The sequence below is a fragment of the Cygnus olor genome, chromosome 2 (assembly GCF_009769625.2).
Source record: "Cygnus olor isolate bCygOlo1 chromosome 2, bCygOlo1.pri.v2, whole genome shotgun sequence".
Lineage (NCBI taxonomy): Eukaryota > Metazoa > Chordata > Aves > Anseriformes > Anatidae > Cygnus > Cygnus olor.
Window position 1 is genome coordinate 82250368 of NC_049170.1, and position 15450 is coordinate 82265817.

Sequence of the window (15450 nt, forward strand, 5' to 3'; positions counted from 1 at the left end):
GCAGCTGGCCGTACGCTACTTGATCACTAACAACTACTAGGCACCAGTCTGTTGTGTTCATGAAGTATTTTCAATTCAGACAATGAAATACAGGGGATTTTTTTTATTTTTTTTTTTTTTATTTTTAACAATTCTGCTCATCACTATTTGAGAAACTAAAAGTATCGAACTAGAGGAGATGGAGGAGAACTTCAGCACAGTGAAGGAACAGGGCTGCTGCCTGCTAACGCAGTATGGAAAAAGAGAATTAAAAGAAAGACAATTACAGAACAGGAGCAAGTGGGAAGGAAAAAAAAAGACAGAGAACCTGGACAGCTACAGTACATTTGAACTGAATGGTAAAACGTACCCTAGTACAAGAGTGATTTGGATTAGGGAATGGCTTTCCAACAAAAACATGGGACAAAAATGCTAACAACATGTAAGATGAAGGTCAGTTCATCAGAACAACTAGGTAACTCAGTGAATACAATCTCAAAGGACTGATTGCAATAATTTGTTTCAATCCTGTATTTCTAATTACATTCAAAAACAGATGGCAAAAATCCAGACATACGGTTGCCATTGCAATCTTCAGTTGCTCACATACATTATGATACAGCACGTCATTAGATGATCACGTAAGTTTTCCCTCCCAGAACGCTTGCTGCAGTCAGCAAATGGGCAGCTATTAGTGATGTCTCTACCTTTCTCATTCAACATGTGCCCCTCTGCCTTATTACCCAAACCTCACAGTGAATGCAAAAATCATAGGTTTCCTCAGAGACATTCCTACAGTGCTGTCAGAGTATTCACGTGCTTCATAAATATCAATGAAATCATCTCCACTGCTTTCTCGCATGATTATTCCTACTTTGCAAGGCAGGGAGATAAAGTAGAGAGGAATCGTATCCAGAATGAAAAAAAACATGCAGTGATTTTAGAAGCATAGCCTGAGGAATGTGAGCTCTGGGTTGCCCAGAATCCTCTGCATGTAACACTCACTGTAGGTGTTGATATAAAAGCTCCACTTTTCTGCAAAGCAAGCCCCAGAATTACATGCTAGAGACAGACACTGAAGAAGCTGTGATTGGTGACAACACTGGAAGAGCCTGATTGCAGGGAATTTTCCATTGTTGTACAAAAACATCCCTGGTGGACACAGGGTACAGCTCTTTTGGAGGTATTCAGCTTCATTTCCCCAAGACTGTCTTCTTTCCTTCTGCAACTCTTTGCCTCATTCACTACACACCTTCCAAATTCTTCAACAAATGAGGAACAGACAACAGCTTCATTTCCACAGCATCGTCCATCCTATGCACTGATTCGTCCATTCTATGCCCTGTGGAAAAAATAGGTTGTAATCATGCTATTAAAGGCTCTACAATCATGCCTTCACACTAGGAGGCCAAGCAAGGGTTCCCCAGGCAACCTGACTTTTTGCATCTCTGAGAGCATTACTTGTCAACATTTATATTTCTCTAACATTACCAACATTCAAAAAAAAACAAAAACAAAAAAAACACCAAAGAATACCTCAAATGTCATCGTGTGTTACTGTATCTGGGCCATCACGTTTTAGATACCTACACACGCATTACTGCTATCTGCTGCTATCTAGCTGAAGCCATAGAGGAAATCTCAGCAGAGAGCAAGCAAGCTGGACAGCACAGAGAGTCGAGGCACACATTTTAGAGGTGGATATCACAGGAGAAGGATGCCAAGACTGAATCCTTGGGCGTGACGGCTTGTTCTGAAGGAAGGAGGAAGCAAATGGTCACAGTGCCTTTGGTCTCCATGCTCTACCTCTCCTCTTTCTTTTCTCTACAGCCATTAATCTGCCCCGGTCCTTGTTGCCTCTGCCCAAACTATTTTTATGCTTTGTCCCCACAACTCTCTTCATTCTCCTTATTTTGTCTGCTCTCCACCACCAGTCCCTCTTCTTGCTCTCCTCTTCCGCTTGGTTCCCGAAGTCTCCTCTCCTTGCCCCTCACATCCACGCAGGCTCACCCATCCTTGCCCTTCTCTGTGCACGTGGGCTGTGAGAGTGCCAGAAGCACCAGGGTTTCCTCCAGCCCTCCATGTCCAGCTCCTGCTCAAAGTCAGTCAAGCTTAAATAGAAGCTGACCACCACCACTACTTCATTTTTTATTTTATAGCATATTTGACTTTTCCCAGTGGCACCAAAATGCACATCCTTGGTAGAGTGCTGCTTTCTTTCCCTGTCCCCTCCAAACCCTGCAGCTGCCAGAGGTCACTGCTGTCCTCGCCAGGGATATAGCCAGTGCATGCATGAGCTCCTCTTCCATTTCCGTACATCTAGCCAGCAGAAGAGGACTTACCCTGGCCAGTCTTAGTCTTGATGCTCACTATTAAACGGTCAAGAAATGGGATCCTATAAAGGAACACATCCAGCAGGTTTGCACGAGGTAGCATCCCATGGTGCTACTTGTGTTATGGGGCCAGGGAACTTGCTTTCTTTCTCTAGCTAGTACACCTGGCTCTTCACCCATCCCAATCTTTCTTTTGAAACAGCAGCGTAGTTGTAGCTGTGATGATCTCAGGGCATGACCAAAGGTTTGTAGGGAGAGTTAATCTCTCCCATTATGGAAAGAGACTGACTCAGACATAAAGCTTTTTCACCCTTCCTTCGGTTATTTACTTAATGAAAAAACAGCATGCAAGTGTGTAGATCCAAGCCTCACGATTAGGAAAAATAAAAATATGCAGCAAAACAAAATAGAAAACTAACTTACATACAAAAATAAAAGTGATGGCAGCACGTTGCTCAGAAGCAAGAACGGTGAACAACCATATTTTAAAAATGCAAATAAAATCCCCTGAAAACCACAGCTTTCCTAACTACAACTAAGACATATGCACACACACAATATTTGTCTCCACAGTACTCCTTTCTCTCCACAAAGGGTTCTGCTCTTTAAAATATTTGCATACATTTGGATGCTTGATCTTTGCTAGCCACTTTTGTAATTATGTCAATATTATTCCTCTGTGCTGTAAAACTATTTTTGTGCCTGCTTCCACTGTCTGGTTCTACCTTGGAAAGCAACGTCTATATATCCTCTGTGTCCACAGGAGCGTTCTGGTTTGTGTTTTCACCTAGAGCTGAGCAAAGAAGCGATTTTGTTATTTCGCCCAGTCAAGCAGTCATTTTTTCTGCTAAGGAACAGCTGAAACATCACTGACCAAAGGTGAAGATAGGGAAAACCACACCAGGATGGGCTTCTACAGAAGCATCAAGCCTGACACCCAGATAACTGCTGCTACGGCTTCCCAAGCTGTGCATTCCCAAACGCAGTGATGGGCTAGATATGGGTACAGCAGAGACCAGCTTGCAGCAGGTGATCTGTCCCAGCCAACAAACCAACCCTGAAAAAGGTGAAGAAAAAACACGCACCCTACCAACATAACAAAAACCAGCTAATGTACGACACAGCTTTAAAAAGGTGTTAGGATAGTTGGTGCTTGGGGATTTCCAATTCCCCTAAATACTCTAAAGAGTAAACTCTCTCTCTGCTTCCTTAGCATTTACTTCGCTCAGCTAAAAACAACTGTCCCATAGCTACACTGGAACATGTGTTTGTTCCTTGTTTCACAGGAGAATAGGGAAGAGATGGGGAGGTTTTAGAAGAACCTGGTAGTGAAAAACCTCTACTAAATTAATGTTATCAAAATATTTAATTTGCTCATGACTGAAGCTGACTTTTTTGGATAATGGGAATTGAATGTGTTTGACATGATTTGTCAACAAAGCTTACCAAGCCTGTTTTATAAGTGACATTTCAATATGCAGTTGGATAACAATATTTATTTTGTTGTAAAAATGAATTTAAACTTCTGTCGCTAAAGGAGGGCAAAGCGTTGAGCCAGCTAGTAAAATTTTGAGACTTAAGAGTGTTTATAGATGCTTTAACCAGGTCAAATTAGTACACCTACTTTTCTTAAGTGTTAAAGAAGAAAGTGCAACCGCATAAAACCAAAAATCTCACAATGGCAAACTGTTCCTACCAAAAATCAACAGATCTACCAATTGCCTCAAATGTGTGCATACATCTCCTGTAATGATCCGTTACACAGCATACACTAATGTGACTGATACACGTGAGTAGAATTACGCTGAGGTTTCCAGCTGGAAGGGACTCTATCGGAACAGCTTACCGTTCACAGCTTAACACACCGAGTATCTCAGCCACGCAAGGCTGTTATGACTTGTTGTGGTTTAGCCCGGCTGGCAGTCAAACACCACACAGCCGTTCGCTCACCCTCCCCCCTCCCTCTCCGGGATGGGGGAGAGAAACGGGAAAGTGAAGCCTGTGAGTTGAGATAAAGACAGTTTATTAAGACAGGGAAAAGAATAACAACAATAATAATAATAATAATAGTATTAATAGTAATAATGTGTACGAAATAAGTGATGCACAATGCAATTGCTCACCACCTGTTGACCGATGCCCAGCCTATCCCCGAGCAGCCGGCCCCCCCCTCCACCCCGGCTAGCCACCCCTATATATTGTTCAGCATGACGTCAGATGGTATGGAATACCCCTTTGGCCAGTTTGGGTCAGCTGTCCTGGGTCTGTCCCCTCCCAGCTCCTGCTGCATCCCTAGCCTGCTCGCTAGCAGGACAGAGAGAGGCTGAAAAGTCCTTGGCTTGGTGTAAGCACTGCTCTACAACAATTAAAACATCAGCATGTTATCAGCGCTCTTCTCATTCTAATCCAAAACATAGCACCCTGCCAGCTACTAGGAGGAAAATTAACTCTGTCCTAACTGAAACCAGGACAGACTAATATTAGATGGCAACACAATGGGCCTTAACTAAAGCGAAACAGTTTCCAGCCTTCTGAGATGGAAAGCAGAGAATAAAACGAATCACAAACAAACAAAACCAAACAACCCTTCACTCGGATAGGAAAGCTCCACAATGGATTCAAGCGGAAATAGGGGATATCTGCATCAGGCTGAATAGCATCCTTTCTCACACACGAATACCAGCTTTTTGCCCATTCCCCGCTACAGCAATTATGTATATGCAATTATGACACACAAAAGCAGAAATATGCTTTCTTCTGCTTACAGACCCACTGAGACACATATGTCCTGTAGTTTGATCATATTTTTCATTCAGGATTTCTGCTTTTTTCCTGTCCTCACTCAAACGATCAATGCTCCCATGCACCCAGAAGAAGAATGCCCTTCCAAAATCTTCAGTTAAGCTCATTTCATCCATTTGATACTGTTTTTCTCTCCCTACAAAAATAAAGCATTGCTCCAGAGCTGGATTAGAAAAGCCTTACCATGTGGGGCTGCAGAGAGAGTTTAAAAAAGACAAAACCAAAAAGGAAAAAAAAAAACAAAACCAACCCTACCTCATACCATAAAACAAATCCAGCATCAGCAAGGAGGCAGAACCGAGCACGTTCTGTATTACACGTAGAAAGGTTGCAAAAGGTAACGTACTGACAACTGCTATGTCTAAATATACTTGCAGGCAGATAGTCCATAGCATCAAGACGTGTAATAACACTGTTTTCCACATGAAATGGAGTCCTTCCTTAAACAGGAGTGTGCCCCTACCATGAAACTGCTGGAAAAAGTAATCAGTCACAAGTAATAGTCATAAAACCATTTTGATACTTAGCATTCCTCCATGGACAATATCATTATAAATGGCTTAAGTAAATCCCTCTAGCACCGAGTTACATCTTTACAATTTCCCTTAAAGGAAACTCAGGTAATTATTTTTTCCCTTAAAAATAAATTTTGTCTGTAAATTCAATAAACTGACTAGCTAAGAAAGGCCAAATTTAGAGCTGGTTAGACAGCTTGAGCTGTCTCCAAATCCAATGGTGAGACATTTCATTGCCTCATAAACAAGTTTTTTCCAAGATTGTTCATTTACTCTGGGAAAGATCTGCAAAAAGGAGACAGTGATGGAGATCACCGCATTAACGGCTGCTCTGTACCCTTGAGCTTTTCAGAGCTTTACCAGAAAAAATGTCATTTACGTTGCAGAGCCATGCTACGTTAGATGCAGATCCAGGAAACCCCTGACATAAAATTCACATGCAAACATGATAATTAACACAAGTCTGCCAACTGCACCAGAAATACCATACCATTGGCCTTGGTATCAATACCAAGATGAAACACAGACCCAAATTGGACTTTTCCCTACTAGTCCCATCAGTTTTTAAGCATGTTATTGATAAAGACTGCTTCATTCACGATGAACTGATTTTAACAGTGATGTTTTTCCATTCTGGATGCAGTCTATCCCAGGGCTGATTGATACCTTTAGCAAGGACTGACCTGAGCTACTCCAGAGAACCTTTACAGCAAATAACAGCCAAGTTCAGAGAGAGCACAGATGTGGGGGTGATGTACCCCTCCAGCCCCCAGAGTCATGGTGGGTAGGGTATGAAAAACTGCAAAAAACACCCTAAAACATTTCCACTCTTTTCTGACTAGTAGGTAGCCTGATACAGACTGCAGGGGACACTGTAAAAATGGGTATCTGTGGGCACTGTCAAGCCTGTGAGGAGGAGGAGGAGGAGGAGGAGGAGGGGAGCTCTGAACCAAAAACTGCCCTCTACTGCTGTCACCAGCAGGACCCCGAGCCCCCAGGACAGCATCATTCAGATGCTACAGGAGCAAAAAGCAGTAAGGGTTTAAAGAGAAACTGGGATGTGATTTAGGTCTGCCACGGGAGTGGTGTTTTAGAAATTGTGGCTTGAGTGCTGTCACTTCTCCCAACCAACAAAACAAGCGCTGCGTGATGGGCAGGATCCTAACCAGAAGCTTCCTTAAAAAAGTTTCCAGAGGCGTGCTGAGCTGATGGCGCACTCTGCAGCCATTGCAAAATTATTCAAGAGATGTCCCTAAAAGCACATGGCACTGCCAGGTGAGACTGTAATTACTAAGACTGTTCAACAGGCTGAGCAATGTTAAACATGGTCCTGGAGTTTGGAGCAGTTTTTTGAGAAAAAAAATGAATGAACGAATGAATAGGATGGTTTTGCAGGCGGTAAATGGATTATTTAATTCTGGACAGCAACGCCATGCGCAGCCTTTAGAGAAGAGCAAGCAATTTCATCTGAGCAGCCAGACTCGTGGTTGCCTGTCCTACTCACCAGGCACCACTCCTTTGATGTCGCTTTCCGTGTTCATCCTGTTCTTGCGAGTGAGCTGAAAGATAAGTTCCTTGGACGCCTCAAACTGCTGCGTAGCCATCAGCCACCGGAGGGACTCTGGGAAAATACTTCAGAGATGGAAAACACGTTAGGGTCACTTTCTTTTTAGAAAGCATCTCCCAGTTTGTTGAATTAACGAGGATGACGTTTCTCCTCAGTGCAAACGATATTGCTTTATTTCACCATCTGGAATTTGACAAATCTGTGCAATTTCTAGGAAGTTTCTAGAAATTTTTTCAAGTTCTGGCAGAGAAAGAAGTGATAGTGATTAGCTGCTCATTTAAATATGTATGAGCAACATTACTATTTTCAAAAAGCAGACAAAAGACTTGTAAAATTAATAAAAAGGGCTCAGAATATGGAAACCAGTGACATTCACTTTTACACTGATTGACAAATGATACAGGAACCATCCTATCACCTTGAAAAAGGATGTATTAGGATTTTATAACATATTAGAGGAGTTCTGCCTACCAATACCATTGTGAAAGAGCAGGGAGAAGGAGGAAGCACTGCATGCAATAGACATTTGCTGCCAGGCAGGGAATAAATGAGTTGTGCAGTTAACGCAGGATAATTCAGGCCACAGTAGGAAATTTTCTGACAGAAGTGATTTGAATTCTCTTGTAAAGACGAAGAGAGGAAAGAATTACTTTCTAGGATTATAATGGAACAGATCTTTTTTTAAATGTTTAAACATCCAGAATATCTCCCTCATACACAGATTTTAAGGCATTCTTTTATACAGGTCAGTATCGTGTATGCGCCAGACATCATGCAGTTGCTGCTATAAAAGTTTCCCCTAGTAAAGACAACATTATGCTAATTGAGTTGCCTTAAAAGCATACACAAAGAGAGTTATAAAATAAAGAAGTTTACTTTTCATCTGCTTGCTTCCTTCAAATGCTGACGTTCACCTGATTCTTCAGTGTAATTAGCCATTATTCCCTGTTTTTTTTCCAGGTAAGTTCATTTTATTTTCATACAAAACCAAAATAAATATGTAGATCTTAAACAAAAAATCCCCACACTTGCATCAATACAGATACTTTCAGACTTGACTATAAGCATATTTTTCTTTCTTATTTAGGCCTCATTTTCACTCATCTTCTAAGAGACCTTCCTAAGAACAAATTTTAAAACTAACTTTTAACTTCAAATATACAATACACCGCAAATTTCCTTCACAAAGTGCCAATCCTTGCTGTGGATGCTGCATCAGTTCTTGTACTTTTAAGCAGTGGTGCAGTCAATTGCGCTGTTAGGGTGCTACCTTTAAAAGCTGATGCAATTTGGACTTCACCCTTAGCAAGAAATTCATCCTTGACAGAAAATATATATATACACGTGTGTGTGCACGCATATATATTTATACACGCACATATTTATACATGCACACACATATATACACGTATACAATTATATTAAAAAAGAGGAAAGTCAGGCAGCCTGCAATCCAAATGATATCTGTCCTGTTATCCAAACTCTGCTCTGGGTATGTGGTGGGTAAGTAGCAAGCAGTGAATTTTTCCAGTTCCTTTGTTCCTTTGCTTATAGCAAGTAAATATTTTAATTTAGCCAGCATTACCTTTAATATTAATTACCTAGCCTGTTCTCAGTCTTACGGTTTTGTACTATCCTGCTCTCGCAAGCCCCTGCTGCGTTGTGCCACCACTGTGTGTCACTATTAAGACAAAAGCGCAAAGAAAGATTTTTGAGAGGTTTATAAAGTTCTGGTGAAGACAGATCCGGCACCACCAAGGTGGGAGCCTCCCGTTTCCCTAGGGTAGGCAGCATCAGGCCTGGAGCCCCATGCTGACAGAAGACCAGAAGAAACCAGGATGGGAGAAGTAACCTGTGGGAACAGTGCCGTCGGCCCAACACACGCTAATTTGGGAGAAACCTAGCGGGGAGGCTCAGGGCTGGCCACCTCACACACATGCGGCGTCCAAGGGTGCTGCTCACGAGCGGATGTGTGTTATATTTAGTATGGCTCAGCCAGGCCAAAGGAACCAACAGCGACAGCCCAGAACCACAGGGCAGGTTTACGGGGAAAATTTAGCTGTGCAGCCACAACAGCTAGGCTGAGACGCGTCCTTTCAGGCAGCTTTTTCATCTTTAAAGGGGACACAACAGCCAGAAAAATTACAAAATGCAACTTTCAGCTCAACGGTTGAGCCATCTCCTGGGTCCCCATCAGGCCTTAGCAGATGAAACCTATGTGAGCACCTCCAAATCCAGTATTAGGGGCTTGTGTCACCTTGGACGTGATGGGAGGAAGCAATACTTACACCCAGTAGAGCAGCATCAGCAGGAAGGGGCAGATGATGACCGCCTGGAGGACCTGCCAGTCCCTGCAGAGGGCAGCCAGCCCCGGCATGAGGAACTGCCCCGCCATTTCGATGAAGCTCGCCACCATGGTGATCATGAACCGGTGCGCGGGAGGACAGAGCTCTATCCCTGAAACACAGAGCACATGAAGCCACGTCAGGCCCACACCAGCAAAGGTGCCCACATGACTACCTCCCCCTGGCCAGGTGCCTAGCTTCACAAAGCTTTCAGGGTCTTAATGTCCTTCAAGACCTTCAGCCATCGTCATGCATGATCATATAAATCTTGCGTCCTCATGCACTTAGGCTTCGAATACCCTGTCAGCAATGGAGAAGCTCATTAGCAGCTGGCTGTGGTGCTAATGTTGTGACATCCTGGCACCTACTGCATCTCCTGCAGCCCCACTGCATCCCGATTATCAACTTTCCTTCAGCCTGTGCCCAGGGGAGCATTTTAATAAAACAAATACATACATAACATACGTAGATAGATTCATTTTAAAGGAAAATGGAGGGAAAAAGATAATCTATAGACATGGGGTTGAAACTTTTCATAATACCCAAAGACACTACATGCCTTTCCAATTAACCTGCTGGGAGACAGAGCACCACTGCTCTCAGCAGGATACAGTCTCCTAACTCATATGGGATGCCACCTGTCCACACCTGTATACGCTATGACTCAGCCAGTTTTAAGCTGGTTTTTGCTGAGTGGGTTGTTCCTGGGATCACTTTTTGTTTTTGCAATACCTAATCTCGATCAACTTTCAAACAAGACAGCCTTCTGTCTGTCTTATCCTGTCCTCCATCCTTTCTTCTGCTGTAGGGCAATTTACCACCATGACTGCTATCAGCAGTTGTCTCAGCTGCTTTGTGACAAGTGAGTTCAGCAGACAAAAACTTCCTTAAACCACGAGTTCCGTCTACCTTTATTTAGTCTTCAGAAAATAAAATGAATTTATCAGAAAGGCAGCTTTTTTTTTTTTAATCTCCAGAAGAAATAGCAGTAAAATTGGACTGCCTTCTGCAAATACATTCCAACATAAATAATGTTTTTGCCCGTAGGAATACAATAGAACCCACTATTTCAAATTTCCCACTTGCCCACACTCACTTCTACAGATTAATAGTCAAGCACATAAACCTGCCACAAATGTTGTGCAGAACTTATCAGCATGCTGATACAGAAATGTAGGCTCATAAACGCTCATGATATGTTGCTGACAGCACTGGTGTTTTTCCTTGGGATGTTTCCTATAGTTGTTTTAAATTAAAATTCAATGGTTTTTAAAATTGTAATTGAAAAGCCATCAGACAATAGGAAGAGATGACAGCTGCTCATTCATTCACTCTCTCATCTGTAGGTTGTTCAGCATTTATCACTGTAACACAGATTTATATTAGCTGACCAGGAACTAGCTTGCAGATCAAATGTAGGATTAGACACCACACTTCTTTTTTCTCCTTTTATTTTGGCCAGTGATAAAAACCATTGATGGATTTTTGCCAATACAAAAAGAAAATGTGTCTGTTGTGAGCAGCCCAAATTTTCATTAGCTTAACCACAAACAGAGCAGCTTTGGAAAAGGAAGGGGGGAAAAATCCTCAAAGACTCTCACTTGGTATAAAACGCTTTTACGTTTTAATTAGGAAAATGAAATTAAAACACAGAGCTTCTTATGACATGAATATGGCTTCATTCTTACTAATGAAGTATCCCAAGCCTAGCAAGGCGATTTTTTAAATTCTATGCAAAGAGGTCACTTCCATTTTATTTTCTAATCTGCAACTATGAAGCGTTTCTGTTTGTTTTGCTAAACCTTAAAGTTGCAGTTACTCATGTTCCAGTGTGCCTTCATTAAGTACAAGGACGAGTTTTGTTGCTATAGAAACAGGAAGCCTGCATTAGGTAGGTAAGACTTTGGCATTTCAACTGCACTGCTTGGGTTAGTATGAGATTAAAAAAATAAAATAACCGAGACAAGAACAACTTCTGGATGAAGTCAGGAAGAGGCATCAAAATAATAGAAGTATGTGGTTTTGAGTCTCTGGTGCATAATACATATCACTCCATATGCAGCAGTCGTTCATTGTATAGAAAGGAAGTCACTTTGGAGGCAGTTTCGCATCTGTTTTCTTTTCCAGATTATCGCAGGCATATAATCACTTTTTGCCCTTTCTTCTAGAAAACTTCTAGAAAAGCTGGAGAATGGAAAAAAAAAAAAAAAACCAACAAACCCTGCTAGAGCTGGGTGAGCACAACTTTCAACTGACATCAGCGGGCGCTTCATGTATTTGAAATATCACATCTCTGTGGAAATGTTCTACATATGAGAACAGTCTACTGACTTTCCAAAACCTCTGGCTTCAATTTGATATGATAAAATATTCAGCTCTGCAGTTTTTAGCAAGCATTTAGCAGTCAGGCTTGTTCCACCTCTGCCCCAGGACTAGCAAAGGCTTCCTGCACCCTGCTGATGTTCTCACTGGTGCCTCGATGTGCTTGGCCACCAGACCTCTGTGTCCACACCAGTTTTCACCCAGTTCACACGATCCATTACTGACTCACGTACGATTGCTGCAAGACAGAAATCAACTTCATCCCTCTGTGGCTAAGCTGGCAAGAAAGCTCCATTTCTTTCCTTCAGCAGAAACATTTTCACCTCAATTACTTTGCTGAGCAGAGAGAGTCAAGTAAACCCTTGTCATAAACACAAATCATGGAAACAACCGTCAGTATCACAAACTCCTGGATATATCCATCTGCTCCACTTGGAAAAATTTGTGTGGGCAAGGAGACAGACATGGAAAAGACCTTGCTTACTTGCCCAGTACTTCTCTTCCTGAAGACAATTGCCTAACCCTATGCGTGGTGCAGATGTGATCCCCACGTGCCCCATGGACACGAGACACACACCACAAGCCTCATTGCACAACACACAATCTGGCTGGGAAATGCAGAAGCTTAAAGTGTAGAAATCCTTGAAATCTATGAGAGAACGAGTGTGGAAATCTTCCCACTCAGACCTGGGAAAAAAATCACTTTGTCCTGAAAGGTCTCTCACTGAGTTATTCAGAAATCCCATGGGAAATCATTTCAAATATCAGCCAAGGGAATAAGAACCACAGCAGCAACACTGGCTGCTCCAATGACAAAGGCCAAGCTCAAGAAAAAGATGTTCAAAACAACATTTTTTTGTATATTATGAGGACAGACTTCAGAGCACTTGGAGCTCCTCTGCCACTTCATACACTGTCCTTTTCCAGCACTGCAGCAATGGCCCTGCCTGGCCCCTAGCAGAGCCACATGCACCCCTGGGGTGTGTTAAACCTTCTATATAGCGGGGGCTTTTTCCTCAGCACCTGAGAGGGTTCCCACTCGATGCTCCCCACACTTCCTGATGGGAACAACCTTGGAAACGTCCTGGTCTGGCTCCCCTAGCCGGTGCAGAGCCAGCCCTCGCGTCACAGAGGAGCCGAGTTTCACAGAGGATGCCAGTGTGAGAAAGGCACCGATGGACCAACAGGGCAGAGCTTGGTCAGAGCTTGGTCGGGCTTTCTGACCACCCAGCTTTAACCAGCAGGTTGTCAGGGCATCCTCTTGCACATTAGGTGAACGCAGAGGTCAACAGAAGTTTCCAGCCTGCAGCATTTTTGAAATGTGTCTAAAAAACACAGTAAGTAGTATTTAGGACCTGGCAGACTATACACTGAGAGCAACACTGTCATGCACAAGTCCTCATCCGATCCACACTGCATATTACGTGACAACACTGGCAAGGCTGCAATGAGATTTTCTTGACAGACCAAAATAAAGAAACAACTGGTAATGAGAGCTTTGCTACTGGAAACAAGAGCTTTGCTATCTCTCAGCAGCCACAGCATGCCACTGGAGACAGGCAGATAAGACCTACCAACCAGGTTTTGTAATACCAAAATTACTTTTCTTTAAACGGGATTCATTTTCTCCCTCTCACACACAAAACCCACTGCATTTCACCTGCTATGCAGCCCTCTGGGATCTTTGTTAAAAAGAAGGGAAAAGCAGATTCATTGCACGGACCAAATGAAGTGCTGAGAGGCCCTTCTGCAAATGCATCTGCGGTTTTACCAAGAAGTTGCGTATAAACATCCACGAATTAATTCCCTACGATTGTCCAGTACTTGAACCAACGCATGCTGTTTAAGTCATTTAATCTGGAGACCAGTGCATCTGGAAGAGCTCTGGGAGCGGAGCAGACACTAAGATGTTTCTGGAGTGATGCTGTAGGCAGATGAGGTATGGCACATCTCAGACCTGCCTTTTTCAGAGCGTCTGCAGAGAGCCATTAGTCCTGAAAGCTCTCACTTTTTTTTTCTTTTTAATAGTTTTTGGAAACCTGGAGACAGCTTGCAAAAGGAGCCAGGGCTCTAGCTTGTTCCACACCAAAATTAATTGCCCCCTCCAACAGCTCACCAAAAAGCCTCAGTTTTTTGGAAGAGGACAGTGCTCCACCACACACCCCTGTGTGGCTGATAAGGTTTTACAAAGCTGAGGGGCTGGCAGCTCAGGTTGAGGTGCTGGTGAGAGGAGGGAGCTAACGGGGAGCCTCTGCAGAGGAGACGGACACACGGACGAGTGACTGGGGAGGAAGGACTGTCACCAGGCTGACATCAGCTTGTGCTGCCACAAGGCATGGCTCAAAACCTGCTTAGCCCAGCTGCTTCAGACCCCAGTGGGTGGGCTGTCATTGCTGTGAAGGGATTAAGGGCCACATCCTGTCCTTTCTTACTTGGTCTTACCCTTATGCGCTGGTAACAGACCGTTTGCTTCAGATTTCAGAAGCCTTCTCATTTGTCCTCAGAAGCTGACATTTATTCTCATAGGATATTTGCACAATGAAGAATAGCAAAGACTTATTTAAAAAAAAAAAGTCATTTGCAAATAATATATCAAGAGGGAAAAGAGGTTAAATCCCACTGCCTGAACAACTCTCTAGCATTCACTCACTCATCTCCAGTCCCAAAACACAAAGCAATTCTTGCAATGTGGTCCAAGCACTAGCTACAACAGAAACCACAAGCTAGCTGCTTTCTGTGCCTTTGCAGTTTTCTCTCCCCCCTCCCAGTTTCAGACTATGAGCTGCCAAGACTGTAATTATATAGGATTATCCCCTGGAGAAAACAGCCAGGGCAAAGCACCTGAAGCCTGGGCTGCAGCCTTCCCACTGAGGGGGGGAGGAGACGAACTGACTCTAGATTCATGTTCATGGTTATAGTTTTTAAAATGCTACCAGAAAGAGGGAAAAAAAAAATCACAATTTTTGGCAGTTTCTACCATGTTACTATATACCCAACACTCCCTCCAAGGGCTCTCAGGTTGCAAGTCCTACCCCAAAAAGGGAGGAAAACAATCGCAGTTGCACAAAGCCCTTGCTATCAGCCAGGCAGAGGAAAGCACAGGTAATATGGTATTAGGTGTAAAATGCAGGACACCAGAAATCACTAATGATGGTAGCATCCTAACACACCAGAGCTGTCTGTGCCTCTCAGAGCCAGGAGCTGCCCAGCTTGGTCAGGAGTAAAGATGAGGTTTTGTGTTTGGAGCACAAAGCTAGGGCTCTGTGTATCAACAGACCACAGAAGGAAAGGAAAAAAACATCCCAGAGCACTTAGTTTCCGAGCTGCTCAGCACTTCCAGCACATCCCACCACAGCTCTACTCCCTGAGTAGTTCTCGGTGATCCTAAGAACTACTTGGGGGTGACCCCATCCTGCTGTTCCTGATTTCCTAATTCCCACCAAGCTCTCTCGAACCTCAGAGACCTCATCCTCCTCCAAGACTCTCCGTGGGGTTTGCCCTCGGCCGTAAGCAGATCATCCTGCTGGATATTCCTAGAGGGGCACGGTCCCCATGCCCACAGGAGGCTCAACCACCAGACAGGACTG

The 15450-nt window shown here is 43.4% G+C and overlaps 1 protein-coding gene across 2 annotated transcripts in view; it reads right to left on the minus strand.

Annotated features, from left to right (window-relative positions):
* Window positions 1-15450, minus strand: part of SLC22A23 (solute carrier family 22 member 23) — a 99213-nt gene that overhangs the window by 19604 nt on the left and 64159 nt on the right. Inside the window, exons 4-6 of one of the 2 annotated variants that reach the window (XM_040548042.1) lie at window positions 9485-9653; window positions 7134-7261; window positions 1232-1321 (exon numbers count right to left, since the gene is read on the minus strand). In XM_040548042.1, the coding sequence (XP_040403976.1) occupies window positions 1232-1321; window positions 7134-7261; window positions 9485-9653 (387 nt within the window). The remainder of the gene's footprint in view (window positions 1-1231; window positions 1322-7133; window positions 7262-9484; window positions 9654-15450) is intronic. The other variant, XM_040548043.1, reaches the window with a different exon arrangement.